This window comes from Callospermophilus lateralis, chromosome 15 (assembly GCF_048772815.1).
Source record: "Callospermophilus lateralis isolate mCalLat2 chromosome 15, mCalLat2.hap1, whole genome shotgun sequence".
NCBI lineage: Eukaryota > Metazoa > Chordata > Mammalia > Rodentia > Sciuridae > Callospermophilus > Callospermophilus lateralis.
Window position 1 is genome coordinate 49,225,205 of NC_135319.1, and position 22,529 is coordinate 49,247,733.

General features: G+C 48.9%; 1 protein-coding gene across 1 annotated transcript in view; it reads right to left on the reverse strand.

Moving 5' to 3' along the window:
* Dlg5 (discs large MAGUK scaffold protein 5) overlaps positions 1-22,529 on the reverse strand; it is a 104,083-nt gene that overhangs the window by 35,601 nt on the left and 45,953 nt on the right. The window contains exons 3-7 of the mRNA XM_076834803.1: positions 21,124-21,286; positions 19,063-19,206; positions 18,214-18,397; positions 4,464-4,723; positions 3,070-3,382 (exon numbers count right to left, since the gene is read on the reverse strand). Of these exons, the coding sequence (XP_076690918.1) occupies positions 3,070-3,382; positions 4,464-4,723; positions 18,214-18,397; positions 19,063-19,206; positions 21,124-21,286 (1,064 nt within the window). The remainder of the gene's footprint in view (positions 1-3,069; positions 3,383-4,463; positions 4,724-18,213; positions 18,398-19,062; positions 19,207-21,123; positions 21,287-22,529) is intronic.

Sequence of the window (22,529 nt, forward strand, 5' to 3'; positions counted from 1 at the left end):
TATAATAAATAATACATTTAATGATCACGTTTTTTAAAAATCTACATTGTGTTGAATGTTGGGTAATATACACATGTGTGGTTTTAAATATGAAACATGTTAATATTTGGTTTTCTGAAAGGCTTTTCCATTTTGCGCTGGATGATAATCTCAACCCAGAGACAGAGGTGGAAACACACAGAAAAGCCCACGCTGGGGAATGGAGCGGCTCCTGCCCTCTCCCCCCACTCCTCTCCATCGGCTCCTTGGCCCTGTTTTTCTCCAAAACGAATTCCCCCCAATTTCCTTAAGAGTTTTAGAGTGGGGGGTGGGGAGTAATGAGATATCTTTAAAAGGACAGAGAAATGTGGAGGACGAGACTGGAGTAATCTTTGCCCAATTCCTTGATGGTGCTAATGACGAAGCCCAGAATCCTGGCGATGACCTGCCCCAGGTCCCGCCACAGTGGAGAGTGGATTTTCTTTCAGTCCACTCTCTGCCCCCGACATCAGACCTCAGTCCTCATACACACTGCCTATGACTTCTTCCCGCCTGGCTTTGCTGCACTTGGAGAAGAGATGGCAGAGCCCACTCCAAGGTCCCAGAGAGAAGATGGGATGCAGGTGTGGTGGCTTTCAACAGACGGCTCCCAGGTGGGCAGCTGGCTTCTATTCTGGCAGCCCCTGCCGTCAGAGCCCTCTGCCCAAATGTCTGCAGCCTCATCACACTGCTCAGCCTCCACAGCCAAACTCAGCTCCTCAAACTGGACTTGTGGGTGGATATGCAACTGCATTAGGAGGGCTACAGGGACAGAAAGCCACTGTGAGCCAGAGTGGCTGTGCCGGCCTTCTATGTGGCAATATTCTATTAGTGGGGCTCGGGGGAATTAGAACCTGGGGGAACTTCTTCCTCCATCCTCCTAAAAGCAATGGCCTTCACTAGACCAGGCCAGCTGATGGCAGGGAGAGCGACCTTGTAATGACAGTAGCCCCTGAGGATGTACCCACTCTGGGCACTGGACAGAACAGAGGCCTCTCGGGTCATGGACAATGAAGAGGGAGGCACAGAGAGAGGGGGACAGAGTGGAGAAAAGCATAAGTCTGGCTGGGCAGAATCAAGACCTCCTGCAACCCAAGAGCTAGACCAGCTGGGCTCCTGAGGAGGGTGGGCTCTGACCCCAAGCCAGGATGGCCGGGGCCACAGACCTGGCCTCCCCTGGGTGGCAGGGAGCAATACTACACATGGAACCACAGCAGCAGCGGGAGAGGGCGCTGGGGCTTTCGGCTCTGGAAGCCTCGGGGTGGGGGGAGGGGGTTCTGGTCACCTCCTGCCCACTGACTCGGAACAGTGCCTGGAAAGGGTTCCTGTCTCAGCTGACAGTCAGGCTTGAGGCCCAGCCAACACCCCCTGTGCAGGGCAGGCGCTGGGCTGAAGGGCACACCTGAGTGCTGGGGGAGGGGGGTTGGGTGCTCTACTTCCCATGCTCCTAGGTGTCCACGTTCTTCACAGGTCACTCCTATGATCTCAAAAACCCATCCACGTGGGCTCTGCGTCCTATCACAGGTTGTGTATAAACAACCTTCCTGTGACCTTCCAGTCTGGTCTTTTCAGAGTTTTCTTCTGTACCAGTTTGTTTTTCTAATCTGATATCAACATGTCACTCAAGATTAAGTGCTCAGACACCAGGATGTGAAAAGGAGCCCTCACCTAGGACACTTACTGAGCTCTGGTGTATTGTCTTATGATCAACCTAAAATTCCTTCTCATAATCTTCTTTACAAAAATTTCATCAAAGTAGGGGCTGAGAGTGTGGCTCTGTGGTAGAGCGCTGGCCTAGCATGCACAAGGCCTTGGCTTCCATCCCCAGCACAAAAATCAATAAATGATAAATACAAGTAAATACTCCTCTTCGCATTGGCTCTCACCTTAATGGTCTGCACAGGTCCCAGTCCCCTTGTATGAAACTGCTGTTATTTGGCCCATTCGTAAACCAGTGTCACAGCATTCACCCTGGTCCTAAACAGGACAGTAATGAAGACCAGGGGGCAGTGGTGGGGCACGATCTGTTATAACCAGGTCAGATCACTCCGAGCCACACTGACCCAGACAATGTAAAGAGAATCTCCCAGGCTGTCCTCACCCCAGCAGAGTGGGGAGCTCAGGGGAGAAGCGTCAGTGCTAAGGTGTCAGTGGGGATGGAGGTGGCCTGGTAGGAAGATTGTGAAGAATCTACAGAAATCACTCAAAGACGAGCCGAGTGACCTAGTCCCAGTGCCACTGAACACTCCAGTCCCCCAACCCCAGAGGAACCACCCCCGGGGCGCTTTAGAAGGGGGCCAGGCTCAGCCTACTAGCACATCTCAGCAGGGGCCTGGGGCAACCTTGTGAAGAGCAGTGTTAGTCAGAAGTGTCCAGAGGAGGGCTGGGACTGTGGCTCAGTGGGAGAGCACATGCTTTGCATGTGTGAGGCCCTGGGTTCGATTCTCAACACTGTATACAAATAAATGAATAAAATAAAGGTCCATCCAGAACTAAAAAAAAAAATTTAAAAAAAAAAGAAGAAGAAGTGCCCAAAGGACGTTCCTCTGACCCATGAGGCCAACAGATCTATGGTTCTAAGAACTTGGACTTGGGGACTGGGGTTGTGGCTCAGCAGTAGAGCGCTCACCTAGCACATGCGGAGCCCTGGGTTCGATCCTCAGCACCACATAAAAATAAATAAATAAAAGGATTGTATCCAATTACATTTAAAAAAAAAAAAAAAGGAACTTGGACTTGGGATTTGCTTCATAATGAGCAAGTCTGAGATATCTCTGACTTTCAGCACAAAACTGATCTGAGCTTAAAGGGTGGCTTTAGATGTGGCAGCACCTGGAGTGTCATCTGACTTCTCCCAGGACATCTAGGACTGTGGTTGGACCTCCCTTCCCATTGGACCCGCCCTGCCATATCCCACTAGAGCTGAACACTGAGCCTGAGCCCAGCAGTAACCTGAGAACTCAGTGAGAACTCCCTGCTGTCACTCAGAAGCCTGTCCAGCCAGCCCCGGGAGCACTGTGCAGCCCCACCTCTTGTTGAGGAACAGCCTACCTGCCGCAGCGCCTCCATCTCCTCGCTGGCCGCCTTCTTCTCAGATGTGCTGCTCTTGAGCTTGGACTCGGCCAGTTCCACCTCAGTCTGCAGCTTGTCCAGCTCAGAGATGACCTGGTCACGCTCGCTCATGATGAGCTTATACTCGCTGTACACCGCGTCCCGCTCCTCCTTGTACTTCTCGGACTCCTTCGCGGTTTTGACCTGCGTGGTCCTCAGCTCCGTCAGCTCTGACTGGAGCAGCTCCATCTCCCACTGCAGGTCCTTGTTCTGGGCCGTGGCCTTGTTCAGCTCATGGTGAATGGCCTCGAACCTGAGGGAGGAAGGCAGCGGGATGTGGGAGGGGCGGCGCCTGCTCGGTCAGCTGTCTGGCTGCTCTGCTACCCCCCGCCAGCTCCACTGTGCTGAACAGTCAAGCATGAAGTTTGGGGTGAGGTCATTCTCTGTACCCCAAGGAAGAATGGTCACAGAGCACCAGTGCTGTGGGCCTGGAATTTTTACAAATGCCAGAAGTTGAACTGAGGACAATGCACCCCCTGCTCTACTAGAAATAACTTCGTATTCCTTCCACGTCAAACCACTTTATTTTGGAAAAAAAAAAAAAAAAAGAAACAATGTCAGAATCTAAACAGAGGACACGGAAAAGCCTTAATGATGATTTGCTCCAACCTCCTCATTTTACAGACAGGGATGGTATGGCCTGGCACTATGAGCAAGGGACCAAGGTCACGAGGTTAGCTCGGTCCGCCTAGGCCAGGTTGCACCTTCCATGTGGGCAACCCGAGAGTCAGAGTTGCTGCTCTAGAGTAGCATGTCCCAAAATGTGTTCTTAGAGAACAGTAATCCTGCAAGGGGCTCCATCACAAACCACCTACGTGGGTTCCCTGAAGGCCTCTACATCTTGGTCCTCTCTGGGACAAATCAAAGCTCTGGTAAGTCCTGCAGCAGGGAAATCCATCTGGGCTCAATCCAGCAATTCCCCAACCTATTTATACCCAGAGAACACCTTTCAAGTAATGCTCCCGAGAGCTCGTGTTCTACAGGAACGCGCTTAAAGCAACACCGTCAGATATTCCTTAATAAAAAATGAAAATTGTAGGAGACACGGTGCCCTGAAAACTGACAGGAGGAAAGGGTTGTGGGGAGACCTAAGAGACAGAATGCTCAGAACACACCGGGTTGCTCAGGTGGGAGAAAGAAGATACAACTCCCGAGACACATGAAGTGTCAAAAAAAAAAAAAAGTTTCCCAGACAGAAATACCTGTTGACCTGTTGATTGACAAGCACTACAGCCTGCGCCGCCTTCCCCCGGCTGCGGCTGGGAGCCTGGCAGAGAAGACGCATCTGGTTCTTAGGCCGCTCTCCTCCCTACCGCCCTCTGCCAGGGTCCTACCTCCTCAGGGACAGGGCGCACTGGTGCTGCAGCTGGATGGCCGTGTCCCTCTGCTGGGTCAGCATCTCCGTCTGCTTCAGCAGGCGCTGGTTCTCCTCGCCCAGCTGCTCCAGGCGGCTCAGGTCTGAGTTGTGGATGGCGACCTTCTCGCTGTACCGCTTCCGCAGGGCGTCGTAGTCCTTCTTGACCCCCTCCAGCTTGTCCATGGCCGTGTCATACAGCTTGTTGAGGATCTCTGATGACCCGTTGTGCTTCAGCACCTGGCCACAGGGAGTTATGCTCACGAGGGGCGGGGGGCGGGGTGGACAGGACAGACCTCCTCCCTGGTGACAAGGCATGGGACGGGGCCTCCAGGAGTCCCGAGGTGTCTGGTCCTACTGCCCTGCAGCCGCCCTGGGCTGATTCATCCAGATTTGCTCATTCTCAAATATTTATTGTCATGCAGAGAAAAGTTAACGTGGTAGGCTGGAGACGCTCCGCCTTGGACAGGCTCAAGGCAAGGCTGACGCCTTGCTGGGTGCGTCCGGGAACCCACACCAGCAACATCTCTCAACGCTGATATAAATCGTCCCCTATGTGATAAGAGTGGCCTGTGGTGCCCAGACTACACAAGCTGTGTGGCTTGTGCTACTTTCTCTGGGAGTCTAGAATCTTGCTACATGCTAGGCAGTGGGCATCCTGGTGACCAGCCCCCAGTGAAAAGCCCAGGTACTAGGTGTCCAGCGGATGGCCCCAGAGGCCCCACTGGATGTGGGCTGTCATGACTCTGTGCTGGAGGGTCGGGTGTGTCCAGTGTGACTGCTCTGGGGAGGACTCTTGGAAACCTGCACCTGGCTGCCTCCGGACTTTGCCCCACGTAGCTCTTCCTCCCTTTGCTGATTTGGCTTTATGTCCCACGGTTGTGAATTTTTACCACCACGATTACACACTGGACCTTGTGAGTTCTCCCAGCACATCGCAGAATCCAGAGGCCGTGCTGGGGACTCCTGAAAACAACACCTAAAGTGTCTAGTATTGTTCTAAGTGCTGGTGACACCAGGCAGGGTGGAAAGAGACTGTGCTCCATGGACCTTTGATCCTTATAGGAGGATACAGGCACACAGATCAAATCAGTTGACCTCAGAGCATGAGAAGGGATATCAAATAAAATAAAAATAAAATAGGATAACAAGCCGAAGAGATTGAGCAGCAGAGTGAAAGGCTAAGGCCTGGGGATGCCTCTCTAAAAGGGTGACCATCTGTCTGGACACAAAGTGAAGAGCGGCCAAGAGCACACCTGGCAGCTGGGAGAGTAGATACAAAGGCCCTGGGGCAGAACCAGCAAATGTGTGCTAAGAACAGCAAAAAGGAATAGGTAGTAGAGCTGTAGCCACCCAGGTCACAGAGCCTTGGAAAAGAGCCCACAATGAGGATCATGGCCTGAAAGAAACAGGAAACCATGGAGAATTTTGAAGCACCCTACTCTGAATTACAGAAGCTAAAGTTCACTTGGGAGGCTATTCAAGGGCAGGGGGAGATGAGTTAAGAAGCTGTGAGTGGGGCCTGCAGACTTCTGCTGAAATCCTCAGGGGACCTGAGCCCTTGGCGAGTCACCAACTTGAGGGTTTCAGTTTCCTTATTTCTCAAATGACAGGAGAGAACCGGAAAGGCTTGCTTAGTGCCTGCAGCTCAGCGGCCTGGGATCACCTGGCTCACTGCGCGTGGGCTGAGTTATCACAAGATCTTTGCAGCCCAGAGAACCAGGACCTGAGAGCATGGAATATTCCTGCAGAGTCGGCCTCAAAAACACAAGTGCCTCGAAACAGAAAAGCGGATGTGATTTAAAAATCAGAATCACCGAGACAGGGAAGGAGCTCACTCCCCTAAGACCTAGGATCAGACCCCGGGACCGCAGCCGGTCAGAGGCGAAGTCCGGCTCATTCTTGTGCCTTGCTTGTCTTTATTTATTTTTTAAGTAGAACTCTTCCCTTCAAAGGAAGTCTTACGAGGTTGCCAAAACACAAGACTCATTTTAAAAAGTGGCAGGTGAGGGGCTGGGGTTGTGGCTCTGCGGTAGAGCGCTTGCCTAGCACATGTGAGGCCCTGGGTTCAAGACTTAGCACTACAAAAAAGTAAATAAATAAAGTATTGTGTCCAAATACAACTAAAAAATAATTAAAAAAAAAAAAAGAGGCACGTTAAGTTCCTCAGCAGTTAAGACCTCCATTGTTCTATTAAAAAGTCTCGCTGTGGCAAAAGTGGAATACACCCCAAAACACGGCTGGAAAACCAGGTGCTGAGCCCCACACTGTCCTCTAACATCTTTCTTTAGAAAAAAAAAAAAAAAAAAGAAATATGTATCTTCCACACATAGAGAAGAGGATAGCTAACAATGTAACAAATGTTATATACCCACTGTTTAATCTTAATATCGTACCACGCCCCAAACTGTTTACAGAGAAGTAGACCATTTCAGAGGTTGCTAAAGCTCCCAGCACACCCTTCTTACCCAGTTTCCCATTTATCCCATCCCCACCAGAAGGACTCGCGCCCGCCCCCCCCCCCCCCCAGCCTACGGCTGACCACCTTGGAGCACATGCGACACTACCACCCAGGCCAGAGCCTCTCCGTGGTTTCATGCCACTGGAGGTGATTTTTTGCATGATTTCTTCTTTTTGTGGTTCTGGGGACTGAACCCAGGGCCTTGTGCATGCGGGGCAAGCACTCTACCCACAGAGCTATTTCCCCAGCCCCCGGAGGTGCTTTTTCTTCACTGCTGTTTTGAGATTTAGTCAAGTAGATGCAAGCAGCACTTCACTGTGTGAATATGTCCCACTCCTCCTTCTGATCCAGAGATGGTCACACTGTCTCCACATATTTGCTAATAGTAACGATACTGTCCTCAGGCTGGGCACTGTGGAGAACACTTGTAATCCCAGTAGCTCAGGAGACTGAGGCAGGAGGATTGTGAGTCCAAAGCCAGACTCAGCAAAAGTGAGGCACTAAGCAACTCAGTGAGACCCTGTCTCTGAATTAATACAAGACAGGGCTGGGGATGGGGCTCAGTGGTCAAGTGCACCCTGAGTTCAATGCCTAGTACCCCGAAAAAACAGGGTTGCACACACATCTCCTTTTCTCTAGGAGCAGAGTGGCTAAGTCTTGGGATATGGATTTTCCACACTTACTTGACAGCACCAAATTGCTCTGGCTATGCCAATTTACACCCCCACCAGCTGTGGGAGAAGCTCTGAGAGTGACTGATACCAGCACACCCTTGCCAAGGTACAGTACATTCAGATTTTTTTCTTTTTATGTTATTGGTGGCAAAACACAACAACATAAAACTGACCCTCTTGCCCATGTGAAGCATTTCTAAGTGTGCAGTTCAGCAGTTTTACGTACATTCACTCTGTTGTGCAACCCATCTCCAGGACTTTTCCCATCTTGCAAAACTGAAACTCAGTACCCATTAAACAACTCCATGGTCCCCCTTCCCAGCCCCAGACAACCACCACTCCACTTGGTTTCTGTGAAGCTGACCACTTCAGATGCCTCCCATCTGTGGGATCAGACATTATTTTGTCTTTTTGTGGCTGGCTTATTTCATGCAGCGTAATGTCCTCAAGGCTCACCCACGTTGGAACATGGGTTGGACTGCCTTCTTCTTCCTCAATAATATTTCACTGTATATCCTGAAACACCACATTTTGTTTACCCATTCATTCCCCAATAGACACTTGGTTTGTCCTGCCACTCTTGGCTACTGTCAAATGTGAGGTTTTTTTTAAAGTACTGCCAATCTCATAAACAAAAACATGCTCTCATTTTAAAACTTATAGCTTGGACTTGGAGCAACTTTCTTTATGTTTATGGATTATGCATCTTTCCTATGAATTGTAGGTTCCTATCCTTTGACTCCTGGCTTTGTTCCCTTCCTCTCTTTACCTCTCTCACCCTCTCCTGTCTCTGGAGCTATTTTCAAATTCCAGGCACTAACCCTTTCCTATTTATCTGTAATACAAATGTCTCCAATATATGTCTTAAGTTGGCTGGCAGGGTCTTTTGTTGTGCCCCAGTTACACATTTTAATATGCCAAGATCTAATAGTTTTGTGTGTTGGTCTTTTAACAAATTCTTCCTACCTTGAAGTCATAAAGGGATTCTTCTGGGGTTATTTCTAAAAAGTTTTCTAGACAAGTTTTATTTTTCCCATTTAAATCTTTAAACTACTTGGAATATATTTCTGGGTGTGGTATGAGATGAAGATATATCATTATCCTTTTCCATCAATCACCTGAGCAAGGAGAACTGGGCCCAAAGCACCAGACAAAGCGCCCAGAATCTGTCCCAGTGCAGACAGTGTGATCTGGAGGACATCAAGGGCCTCACCTGACTATGCCCTCCACTAAGAGTTGAGAAAACAGGGGCTACCTAAGTCACTCAGGGTGATGGAGAGCTCAATCACCAAGGCCTCCCATCCACGTCTGAAAAGGTCGGCCTCTACACGGGGTTGCTCTGATTTGTGAACAATACCTCAAAAATGCCGGCTAAAAACCAACTTCAGATGCTTTACGCTCTACGCAGCCCCTAAGCCAGGTAAGGACCCTCACTGGCTGGGAGGGGGTCTGTATTTACTGCAGAATAAAGAACCTGCTGCCATTGTCAGAGTGTCCCACCAGGTGGCAGCCTTGGGTGGACAGCCCGATGCCTTCCTACAGTTGTACCAAGCTTCAGTAAGAAACTAATTTTTAAGGTGGCCTTGACAGGAGGCAGAGCAGAGGCCTCCTTCTGAGCTCAGCAGGAGCCAACTTTCCCAGGGCAGAGTAGGCCATGGAGTCTATAACCAGGGCAGGAAAATGGTTCCCCAAATGCCCTCCCCTTGAGGAGCTCATGACAACCCAGAGACAATTCAGGGCAGCCAGGATGCGCCACAAATTCCTGGTGAGACAGGCAGGTCTGGGAAATCCCAGAGCAGAACCAGGAATCCTTTCTGATACTTAACCTGGCAATGTGGAGGGATCCTAGGGTCAGAAGAGACCTCCAGGGAGCCATCAGGCCCTGGCCTGTTTCCACCACCATCACCTCCAACCTCAATGCGCCACACAGGTGTAAACTCTGCGTGAGGACGTCCTGCATACTCAGAGCAGAATTCCACCTCTCTGAGCCCCTCTACCTCCGACTCTCACTGCCGCCCAGGAGTCAGAGACTCATCCCTCCCACAGCGTAGCAGCCATTCAAGGAGGCTCACAGACAAACGTTCCTCCACTTCTCTTACAAGCAGAGCTCAGAATCATGCCTGTCCTACACGGCCTCGGAAGAAACATGGGAGATCGTGGCCACAGTTGACTCCGGAGAAGTGAAAAACAGTCCAATTAGTCTACAGTTTTTCCTTTTCGTCTTTTTTCTTTATGTTCTTAGTAAACAGTTCCACACCCGTGCCCACACTCAGGCATGCACATGCCCAGATGCACACACACTCCGGTCAAATGTCTAGCTCCCCAGCTAGAGATGATGGACGAGAACACCTGGGATACTTGAAAAGGAAAGTCAACTTTCGTGAATTAATTAGGAAAGAGAAAAAAACATTTTATTTTTTAGCCTATTTAGTTTTTATTTTTGGTACAAGGATTGAACCTGGAGGGTGCTTACCACTGAGCTACATCTCCAGCCCTTTTTTTATTTTTTGAGACAGGGTCTCACTGAATTGCCTAGGGCCTTGCTAAATTGCTGAGGCTGGCTTTGAATTTGTGATCCTCCTGCCTCAGCCTCCTGAGCTGATGGGATTACAGGCATGCACAACCGTGTCTGGCTTTAGCTTGTTTGTTTGTCTATTTATTTATTTTGGTGCCGAACTTTTAGGTGCTTTACCACGGAGCTACATCTCCAGACCTTTTATTTTTATTTATTTGCAATACTGAGGATTGAACTCGGGGACTTTCTACCACTGAGTTACTACTCCCCCAGCCCTTTTTGTTTTTATTCTATTTTTATTTTGTTGTTTGTTGTTTTTTCGTGTTTTAACACATATATAAAGTTTTATTTCCTGAAAGTTGCCTTTAAAATTTTTTGTTTTAACCTCATAATGTATCATGGATTTTCTTAATTTTTCTGAAGGTCTCATCAAGTGGCTGAAGCTGACCTTGAACTTGCAATCTTCTTGCCTTAGCCTCCCAAATCTCTGGGATTACAGATGTGGGCCACCACACCCGGCAAAAAAAAAAAAATACATTTTAAAGGTAGAGAAAGGAGGAAGAGAGAGGAAACTCTTGAGACCTTTTAAGTTTCCCAAATAAATCAGCAGGACCTATGAAAAGGAAAATGTGCATTGCCTTGAACCCAGTAATTTTAGAATTACTAAGAATCATATTGAAAACATAAATACTAAAGAGCATAAAGATAGACGTATGTGTGACCTGTAATCCAGGTGAGTGGGAGACCAAGATAGGAGGATTGCGAGTTGAAGCCAGCCTGGGCAACTTAACAAGACCATGTCTCAAAAAATAAAAAGGGCTGAAGGCGTAGCTCAGTGGTAAAACAGTTGTCTAACATGTGAGAGACCTCGATTTGATCCCCAATTAAAAAAAAAAAAAAGTATGTGTATGTATGTAATAAGGAAAAAGTCTTGACAATCAAAATGCTCCATACACAACGCAGAACAGGGGTCAGACATTACTGACAACGAAACAGAAATGCCCTGTTGAATGTTCAATGTCACAAAAAATTTAAGAAAATTCATGATACTGGGGCTGGGGATGTGGCTCAGGCGGTAGCGTGCTCGCCTGGCATGCGTGCGGCCCGGGTTCGATCCTCAGCACCACATACAAACAAAGATGTTGTGTCCGCCGATAACTAAAAATAAATAAATATTTTAAAAAATTGTCTCTCTCTCTCCCCCTCTCTCACTCTCTCTTTAAAAAAAAAAAAAAAAAAGAAAGAAAATCCATGATACATTATAAGGTTAAAACAAAAAAATTTAAAGGCAATTTTCAGGAAATAAAACTTGTGTTAAAGCACGAAAAAACAACAAACAACAAAAACAAACAAAAAACTAGTGTCTACAAGGATATTTCCAAAGGGGTTCACATAGAGGTTGGTCATTTCTAGAGTAAGACTGAGGTGAGGGAAGTACCTTTATTATTGTTTGAAGGTTTTTTTCTTCTTTTTCTTTTTTAACCAAAGAATATGCACCATTTTAGTAAAGAAAGAATGAAACAAAATCATCCCCCACTTTGCTTCGCCAGCCAGGGCCTGTCACCCTCCACCCAGGATCTCCTGGGCCTGCCTGAGGAAGCCTAGAAGAATCCAAGATGGCGCATTCTAACAGATGAACAGGCCCCTCCCCTCGCACAGACACACACAGAACAAAGCACCTGTCTGCTGCTCTCAAGTGGGAGAGGGGCCCAGGCCCAGGCCCTGGCCCAGGGCTGCCTCATTTCCTCTGAGATAAATCATGCAGAGGACTAGGAGGCCCCACAAATCCCTCAAGCAAACATGCAAGTCAAATAGCACCATTTACCCTGCAAGGGCCTCTTCAAGTTTACAAGGCGTAGGAGGAACCAGGCAACAAAACCAGCCTTGTCCAGGGAGGCCAACCTTTGCCCTCAGGCCCAGTGGGGAGCAAGCTGAGGCCATCTCTGTCCCCTGCTTCCTCTGCCGCTGGCCTACCCACCACCTGGTAACTCCAAAGCCAGGCACCTACTCCAGAGCCTGACAGCTCACAAACCCCATCCCTCCCTCCCAAGCCTCCTCTCCTAGTGGGGCCTGCAGGTGGCACTTGCTGAAGATTGTCAATCTGGATGACTTGGAGGAACTCAACAACCAGGACTCATCCAGAGACCTACTGACGCACACCCTGCCACCAAGGGCCACCATTAGAGGATTGCAGGAAATGGAATGCGGGGTGGGGAGAAAAACCCTCCCACAACAGTTGTTGGGTGAATATGAAAGGGGAAGCGAGGAGAGGGATGGGGAAGGGATGACTGCACTCTGAATGTATGTAGAAAGCATGTTGAAGCCAGGTGCGGTGGCGCACACCTATAATCCCAGTAACTTGGGACGTTGATCACAAAGAGGAGGATCCGGAGTTCAAAGTCAGCCTCAGTAACTTAGCGAGGCCCTAAGCAACTCCGTGAGACCCAGTCTCTGATAAAATATAAAATAGGGCCGGGGATGTGGCTTAGTGTTTAAGCACACCTGGGTTTAATCCCTGGTTTAAAAAAAAAAAAAAAAAAAAAAGCATGTTGGTGCTTAGTTAAAAATTAAACAAAAACATTCTTTTTAAAGAGAAGGTAGGTACTACTCATCTTTCTTTGTCTTTTACATTATTACACATTCTCAGCCATCCTATGTGCCCAGGGATATGAATCTGCAAGGTTTCCACTAATTCCAGAGCATTTCCACCATCCCCAAAGAAACCCATCTCATCGGCATTCACTCCCCATTCTCCTCCCCCATCCCGTCCCAAGACAATCACAAATCTCCCACCTCTATGGACTTCCCTGTGCTGGACGTCCCCTATGCCTGAAATCACAGCACGTGGTATTTGGGACTGGTTCCTTTCATTGCTACTGTCCTTTGGATCTGAAATGTCCCCCAAAGGCTCACTTGTTATTAAAAGGGTTGGTCTCCAGGCTGTGGTGCCACTGAAAGGTGGTGGAACCATTGGAAGGTGGGGCCTGAGAGGAGGATGCAAGGTCAGGGGGACATGACCTCAAGGGGACATTAGGAACCCAGCCCCTCCTCCCTCTCTGCTTCCTGGCTGCCATGGCATGAGCCATGTCTTTTACCATGTGCTCTCACCACAATGTACTGTTTTGCCACAAGCCCAAAAGCAATAGGGCCAAGCAACTGTGGACCAAAACCTCCTGAGCAAAAATAAACCTTACCTCCAAATGAGCTGATTATCTCAGATACTGGTTTCAGTAACAGAATAACATTGATAACATTTGGATGTTTTCAAGGTTCACCCACATTATCACATATATTATTTTTATGCTAAATAATATTCCATTGAGGAGATATACCACATTTCACTTATTCATTCATTAATGGGTGGCCATTTGGGTTGTTTTCACTTTGGGGCTGCTGAATAATGCTGCTTTACAAACATCCTGGTTTCTGTGTGGACTATATGTTCAGTTCTCTTGGGCACACACTTAGGAATGGATCATGTGGTAACTTGTTTTTTTGAGGAATTGCTACACCATTTTCACAGTGACTATACCAGTTGACATTCCTGCCAGTAATGTACAAAGGTTCCAACTTCTCCACATTCTCAATGAGGCAGATTTTAATCCAGACTAGGCAAGTCCAGAATAATAACAATAACGATGGCAATCTGTTGAGTGTTTAATGCACAGGCACGTTTAATGTTTAATGCACATATTAGGATATGTGGTATCATTCTGTCTCCAGACATCACACGAGACCAGTTCTGCTGCACTGAGAAAGCCCCACTCTCACATATCCTAGCATGGCCCCGGAACTTCCCCTGGATTAAGAGCCACAAACACATTTGCAATTATGAATCTCTCAAGAGTGAATCCAAACTAAGCCCCAAGGCAAAGGTTAACTGAGCCAAGTTTATACTGGGTAAAGAAAACCAGCAGGCAATAGGTGAGGGAACGGAGCAGGGTACACGTGAAGGCAAGGAAGGGCCACCCACCTCTCTGGTGGGCAGTCACCACCCAGGCAGGAAAGACCCTGAGTCTTCAGCTGGCTGTTCGGCCCCTTGGGCATCTTGATTCACCACCGTAACTAACTCCCTCTTCATAGGCCTCAGAACACTCAAAAGGATTTCTTTGGAGGTGAATGGTTTTTGCCTCTAAAAAAAACCTGAAAGTCTTGGGAAGCTCTGTGGACATCCAGGAGGGAGGTCTCCTGAGGAGGGTGTGGATTCAGGGGGTACAGACTAGAACTGGAGCAGGCTCTCTCCTTCGTGTTTATCTCATTTCATCCTTACAGCAATGCTTCAAAAGCACCCTCCACACACTTCCTGAACCCTAAACGGACAGGGAAGATGGTGGAGTCCTGCAGTCCCCTCTCTGAGGCCACACCACAGATGGAGGCAGTGGAGTCTCCCAGGATCTGCATGGCTCTTGGCTCCGGGGTAGACTCCTGCTGCCTTAGCCTACATTTATTTCCCCTTCGGGAATTTTTTTCCATCACCAAGACTCCCACAGGCAGGCTTACAGGTAGATATCCCTGCCCAGGTTCTAGGCTGGACCAACATAACCAATTCCCTCAATCCAGAACTCATGAAAAAGATTACCAACAGCTCCAAGTACATCTCTCTCATGTCCCTAACTGATTCTGACCTCAGTAAATACCAGAGAAAGAAAATAAAAGGAAGCAAATTTTTCAATAGAATAGAATTCATAATGGAAAATCCTGAAATAGCCCAAGGGTCAGCCAATAGGTGAATGGTTAAATCAATTACAGTGCTTTTATGTAACTCAGTGCTTTGCAAAACAATGAAGTAGAATCTGTACTAAGACAAAATGACAAACATGATGTATTAAGCAAAAAAAAAAAAAAAAAAGTTAGCAACAAAATGTACTATATGATTCATTTTGTGAAATAAATTAATAAAATACAAAAGGGCTCTACAGGTACAGATAAAAATCTCAACTTCACCCTGGCAGTACACTCACCATAGTGATTTCTGCAAAATGAGACTAAGGAAGCCTACTTATTTTTTAAATTTCTGTACTGATTGTTTTGGTTTTTGTTGCAAAATACATATTAATCTTGCAAAAATTGAAAAAATAAAAATGAAAAGAAAACCATGTCCTTTTTTCTTTCTGAATGATTTAACCTTAAAGCCATTAGTGAGACAGGAAGCAAGGAGGGTGAGGGGAGAGATGCCTGCTATCAGGGGCTGGGGTGGGGGGTTCTTGTTGAGTCAGGTACTGGTGGAAGGAAAGTGAGGGGTATGAGGACCTATGAAGGGCAAGAAGAAATTGGTATGGGGAAGACTGCAGAGGGGATGTGTGGTGGGTTCATAAAGGGGGACTTATCATGTAAGTAAATAGATGAAGAATAATAGGAACTATGGGCTGGAGTTGTGGCTCAGTGCCAGAGTGCTTGCCTCGCACTTGTGAGGCGCTGGGTTCAATCCTCAGCACCACATAAAAATAAATAAACAAAAGAAAAATATTGTGTCCATCTATAACAAACAAACAAAAAAGTTAAAAAGAATAATAGGAACCAGCCAGGCATGGTGGCACATGCCTGTAATCCCAGGGGCTCAGGAGGCTAAGACAGGAGGATCACAAGGTTCAAGGCCAGCCTTAGCAACTCAGCAAGGCTCTAAGCAATTTAGCAATACCCTGTCTCAAAATAAAAAGGGCTGGGGATGTGGCTCAGTGGTTAAAGTGCCTTGGGTTCAATCTCCAGCACTCATGCACAAGCACGCAAGCACGCACGCGCGCACACACACAAAGAATAATAGGAATCAGGTTTCCCAGTGTTGTTCTAACAGGGAGTTACAAAACTGAAAGGAAGAAAACTAGAAAGAACATGGATGACAAAAGTGGGAGTGTCGGTATGAACTCATGTTTTTGTTGTTGTTTGTGGTACTGGGGATTGAATGCAGGAGTATTCTGCAGCTCAGCTACAACCCCGGCCCTTTTTTGATACAGGGTCTCACTAAGTTGCACAGGCAATTTGTGAGCCTCCTGACTCAACCTCTTGAGTTGCTGGGATTTCAGGGAAGCAACCACTGTGTCTGACTCCTAGTTCTCAAAAATATTTATCTAGATACAGAAATATAGATGTGAACTGTGTGGGAACTTGGTTCTTCCCTACCTCTGTCCTCTGTAAGGGTCTGGAGCAGTGATACTCCAATAGCTACAAGCATCCCCAGCTCTCACATCTTGCTTCCTAATACTATTCTCCATTAAAAGGAATAAGAACTCCCTGGAGAAATGAATGACTGGCACCAGGGTCCAGGGCAGGGAAACTGTAAAAGGAGCCTGGAATACCTCTTTTGCACAGAGCAAGAAAGTACTAAAAGAACGAGGGGGTATATTGAAAGAATGGAGAAGCAAGCTTTTCTCTTTGTTTATTTAATTTAAATTTTAAGTGTGTGTGTGCATGTGTAGCGTGATGGGGATCAAACCTAGGATCTCGCACATGCTAAGCAAGCGCCCTACCCCTGAACTACATCCCCAGCCTGAGAAGCAGCTTTTAGAAGCTACCCCTAGCCACAATGGATTATAATCCACTAAGTGAAATATACTGAGGTCCATGTCGAAGGAAACAAGAGACGCTAGAAAGAAGGGAGGAAGGGAAGGAAGAACAAAAGAAAGCCCTCTGCCGTGGAGAAGCCTGGAAGAGATGCCAACTTAATCAAAGAGAACGCCATCAGTGGCAGGTCTAAACTAAGTCCCCATCAAGAGAATGCAATGAGAAGCCCACATCATCGTCTCTTGGGTATTCCCATTAAAAAGGCAGAGACTGAATCAAATCGCGAGGATCAGACAGATCCAAGTTGAGGGGCATCCTACAAAATACAGCCTATAAATAACCTTTAATAGCATCAAGGTCATGAAGGTCTAGAAAGGTTTGAGAAACTGTTCCGAATGGAAGGAGAGCAAAGAGATGTGACAGCTACGGGCAATGCTTTATTCTAACTGGATCCTTTTCCTTTAAAAGACACTCTTGAGACTGGCAAAGCTCCATGGGGTCTGACAAACTGGATGGCAATCGTGCGTCAACATTAATGTTTGCATTTCTGTGGTATGGGAGAATATCCTTGTTTTAAGAAATACAGGAGTGCATCTGGGTGTGATGAGGCAGAAAGTTGGCAAATTACTCGTGAATGATAAGGCAGTTGGGGGAACCCCGTATTAGACTTCAAATTGTCTACAATTTTATAGCAGTTTTGCATTTAAAAATTCTTAATTGTAAATGAAAAGAAAGCAATAAAGGTAACATTATGCTAAATGAACAGAAAAGTTTTGGTTGTTACACCAGCTTACCCAAGACTCCCGGAAATGCTCTCTGCTGGGGAGTCATTCTCTCCTTGGTCAGATTACCACAGTGCTTAGAGGAACCATCTCTCCTTGGAAATTTCTCCCAATACCAAGTCCTCCACCATCCTCAGACAGAGCCAGTACAAGCCCTTTCCATGTCCCTGAGCAGTGGAGCTATTCTAGACTGCAAGCCACAGGAGGGGAAAGAACTAGGCCTATGTCACTCACGGAAACCAGTGCTCTGTCTAGGCCGCTGCTCATACCTCTATCCATGTGAACCACAGGCTGGCCGAGGCCAAAGAAAAGACCATCTAGGAATGCAGGGAGCATCAAGAGCAAGAGACCACACTCCCACCCAAAAGCCAAAGTGAGGACTGCTCCACTGCTCACTTGCACAGGGCTCTAACATTTCCAGACTTCTTTGCATCTATAATCTGACAAGATCCGCACTAGGAAATAAGCTACAGATTCCCAAACCTCGAACTCAGTCAAATGCCTCTGCTACCTGCCCCCTTGTGTGGCATTCCAAACTGTCCACCCTCCTTGGTAGCCCCTGCAACATTCACAACGCTATGCAATATGTGTGGTTAACACTGGTCTCCCTCCTGGACTGCAGCTTCCAGGAGAGCGAGGGCCAAGTGTTCACAAACATCCCGGAGTCTCCCACACGGTAGACATCCCAGAAGTATTTGCCGAATGATCATACGAATGAAAAACTGGATGAATGGGTGGGTGGGTAGGTGGGAGGACAGGGGGATGGCTGACTTAGTCCGCCCCCAGCCGCCCAGCCCTACCTGCTGCTGCTGCGCCCGGAGGTCTCCGATCTCCTTCTGGTCCTCCTCATGGAGCCGCTTCATGTCTTCCCAGGACTGCTGCAGTAGGTTCCGCTCCCGCAGCAGCTGCCCGTTCTCCCGCCTCAGCATGTCCACATCATCCTTCAGCTGAGTCTGGTCACTCAGGAGCCGGCTGTGGAGTGTGCTGAACCCCCACACACACACAGTGAGTCCCAACCAGACTCTAGCACTCCATCTCCAGGCATTGCCAGCCCCTCCAGCACCCAAGTCCCCAGCAAAGATCTCAGACAGGAGCCCCCGGCAGCAGGGCCAGCAGCACTCAAGACACAGGCCAGAAAGTTGGCAAATTACTCTTGAATGATAAGTCAGTGGGAGGAACCCTGGGCCAAAGCCTGTGAACATCCAAATTCCAAAAAGACTCAAACCACTTTTTTAAAACGGGCTCATGTATCACAGGGAAAGGACACAAGCCCCCACCTGGCACGGACCTGGTTCCTATACGTACTGGGACCTCAGAAAACATCAGAAGGCAAATACCCTACAAGGAGGCCAGAAGACCCAAGGAGAGATGCCTGTCCCACAGGTACAAGGTGCAGGAAGGCACCTGGACAGAGTCCCAGAGATCTGCCCGACCCCCCGCCTCACGTTCACATTGTTCTGCAGCTGGCAACAGATGACGGGAAGGGTTAACATTCTGCCTCTACACTTAGGAAAATGGAAACCCAAAGGCACAATTCCTCTTGCAGAGGCAGGGATACAACCAGAGCCCCTGGAACAGGTCCAGAGATAAAGAAGGGCAGACAGCAGCTGTTCTGCGGGTGCCGGGCCCTGCCGCGCGGGCACACTTACTGGTAGAAGTCGGTCTCCTTGGCCACCTCCTCGCACCTCTTCAAGGCATTGGTGTGCTGGTTCTGGAGACTCTGCAGGTCCGACATGGCCCGCACACACTGGATCTTCAGCCTCTCGTAATCAGGATTCAGTCTGTGGTAGGGCCTGGCCCCAAAGTAAACGGCCCGTGAACACAGGCCCCAAGAGTCACATTGACCTGGGGCCAGCGCCCCCCACCTCCCTAGTGCTTGTTAAACTCTGCTATCCCAGCTCCCCAGACCAGCAGAAGCAGGATCCCTCAGATGAGAGTAGCCTTGACTGCCTGAACCTCTCTCTATTGGAGAGCCAAGAAGTGGCTGCCTTGCTTTCTAGGAGGTTCTGGGTGTCTGGGTCTTCCAGCAAGCTGTGATGAAATTTCTCCTGTCTTCAGAACAGTGATTCTCAATCTTGGGTACAGATCAAAACAACAATGACAAAACCTGTTACGTTAGCATCTCTGGAGGTAGGACCCGGACGTCGGAATTTTTTTTTCCCCCAATGCTAGGAGTTGAACCCAGAGGCTCACACATGCCAGGCAAGTGCTATACCATGGAGACATATACCCTGGCCCAAATTCCTTTTTAAATTCCCCTGGGGGTTCCAACGTGCAATCAAGGTTGAGAACATTGACCAAGAACAAGGGTTCTCAAAATGGGCCTCCCAGATTTACAGCCCTGGTATCACCCGGGAACTTGTCAGAAATGCAAATTCTCAGACCCAGTCACAGACCTCCAGAATCACATGCTCCAGAGAAAGGGAAGGTTAACTAGCATAGTGTGCTTTAACCAGCCCTCCAGGGAAATTCTGTGCATGCTTAAGTTTTGAGAATCCCTTCCCTAGAGAGAAATCGGCAACAATTTTTCAAAAAGGGCCAGAGAGCGAATTCTTTTGTGCTTTGTGGGCTACATAGTACCGGTTATAACCACTAGACTCTGCCTTCTAGCACAAAAGCAGTTGTGGACAATATGTAAACAAATGAGCATGGCTGTGTTCCAGTGAGACTTTATTTGTGAAACAAGGGACTGCATTTGGCCCTGGGGCCACAGTGTACCCACTCGGGTTAGGATGTCCACGTTTCTCTCATCTTGTCTTTGTGCCATCTAAGGAGCATATCCTCCTAAAAACCACTTCAAGAATCAGGCTTTGCGGGTCTGGGGTTGTGGCTCCGCAGCAGAGCAGTCACCTAGCATGTGTAAGGCCCTGGGTTCGATCCTCAAAACCACGTAAAAATAAATAAAGGTATTGTGTCCAACTACAACTAAAAATAAACATTAAAAAAAAAAAAAAAAAAGAATCAGGCTTTGCAGCCCTAACATATACCAGACGCACAGACCCTTTCGTAATAGGAAGAAGTTAAATCAAACTGTTCACACCAATTCTCTGCCCTAAGACGCCCACCAGCATGGGAGCTAAAGGATAAATGGCTCTCCGCCCCTCCTCCATCAGGAAGTCCTCCTGGATCATGCAGGTACATAGACTTTCTGTGTCCCACGCAGCAGCTCTAGTATGTACCTCTGAATCCCAACCCAAAAAGCTAAGATCTCCTTCAAAATAATAAAGACACCAAGTGGACTGTACCCTTCCTAAGACACAGGTGGCAGAGAACAGTTAATGTATTCACAAACCACAGAATATTCCATTCAGCAACAAGGCAGGCTGGGGTCTTCTAGGAGACAGAGCAGGTACGTGTGTACACACACACACACACACACACACACACACACACACACACAGAGCCCACCTCTCAGATAAGCACTCCAAATGCCTGATGGGGACACACCACAGACCGCCTTCTCCATCTCTACACTGTATGACTCAGGCCACAGCCTGTTTTTTATCTGGAGGAAGCAGGACAAGCCTGTCTGCCCCCTCCCCTGCCATAGCCTCCAGGTTCTGCCTCTGGGGAGCACTTAGGGATGTGGGGCCTGGACACCCTGGCCATGCAGCCTGGACCCTGGGAGCTAAGGGTAAGTGCGTGAGGGGACAGCACTGACGTCAGCACCCTAACCCCTGCCTGTGAGGCTGGGCAGGCACAATTAATACCTCTTATCAAAGGTCGTCCCGTGGGTCGCAAAGGCCAGGCGTTTGCGCAGCTCATTCCTCTCGCGGGTCATCAGCCGCAGCTGAATGGACAGGTTCTCCACCTTCTCGTTCGCCTGCCGGTCGGTGAGGAGGGGCGGCGGGGACGGCGCCTTCCCAGTGGTGCCTGTGGGCAGTTACACGAGTGAACTTGCACTTGGACAGTACTCAGGAGGTGCTGGCACTCTTCTGAGGTCATGGCTACTCACAGCCTCACGGGCTGGCTCCTGAGCGTCCCCCTTCACAGGAGAGAACACCAAGCACAGACAGCTGAGGCCAAGCTGTCTGGCCTTGGCAGGGGACACCCACCCTCTCCCCAGCCAGCTTTGACACCTCCAGGAGGAACCTCTGTGGCTCTGCCCGATCTAGAAATGCCAGCTATCCTCCAGCCCTGGGCAAGGCACATGGGGCAGGACAGACATCTCTGAGCCCTGAACAAAGACTTGAGGAGGAAGATACACTGGGAACCCAGCAAAGCTCCCAAGGAGCCGGGCAGCTGCCCCAAGGCCACGTCCCTGTCCTCCCCACTGCAGCAGAACACTTGGCTCAGCTTCCACAGCAGTCCCCCAACCCTGCTGGACCTGCCCTCACCAATCTTGGAGCGCCAGCTTGGAGGGGGCTGCTGGCTCGCGGCCGAGCGAGATGTGATGCTGCCCAGACTGCACTGCGCCCTCACCACCTGTCCCCAGACCCTCGTGCCTATGTGCCTACTAAGGACAGACATCACCACCACCTCTGACAAAGTGCAAATCCATCTCTAGGAAAACTGCAGTCCGTCCCTCTTGGGGAAAGCACTCTACTCAGATGTCCTGGAAAAGATGGATCCGTGGCGCTTTATGGTCAGCACGGTGGGTACCTCCACCTGGTGCCTCGTCTAACCCTCGGAGACCTCGGGGAGGTCAGATGAGCTCACGGCAGCCCTCTCATGGGATCAGGGAAGCCAACTCACCCCAGCACGTGCAGAGAAAGGCCGCACAGCTTCTGCCCCTCCATGCTGTCCTACTCACCCCCTCCTGCCAATCCTTGGAGGATGACAACTTGTGCAAACCAAGCGTCCCCCCGGACAAGAGCCAGGGCTTGCTCCTTCGAGGAGTGCCAGGGAGTCCGACAGAGCAGGCGCTTCAAGCCCTGCGCCTGGCGCCAGCCGGGGTTTCAGGTGGTAGTGTCGGCCATCTGGTCTAGGACCCCTGAGTGCTCTTTACTTAAAAGCCACCACCACAACAGCCAGGATTCCCGTGCTGCAGGCCAGCCTCAGGGTCAGAGCGTTCTCAGGAAGTGGGCTGGGGGCCAGAGTTTCCCAGGAGTAGCTCTGCTCCTCGAAGAGGCTCTACTCACAGCTTCTGAAGCCTTCCCTCCCCTTTCTCCCGCGA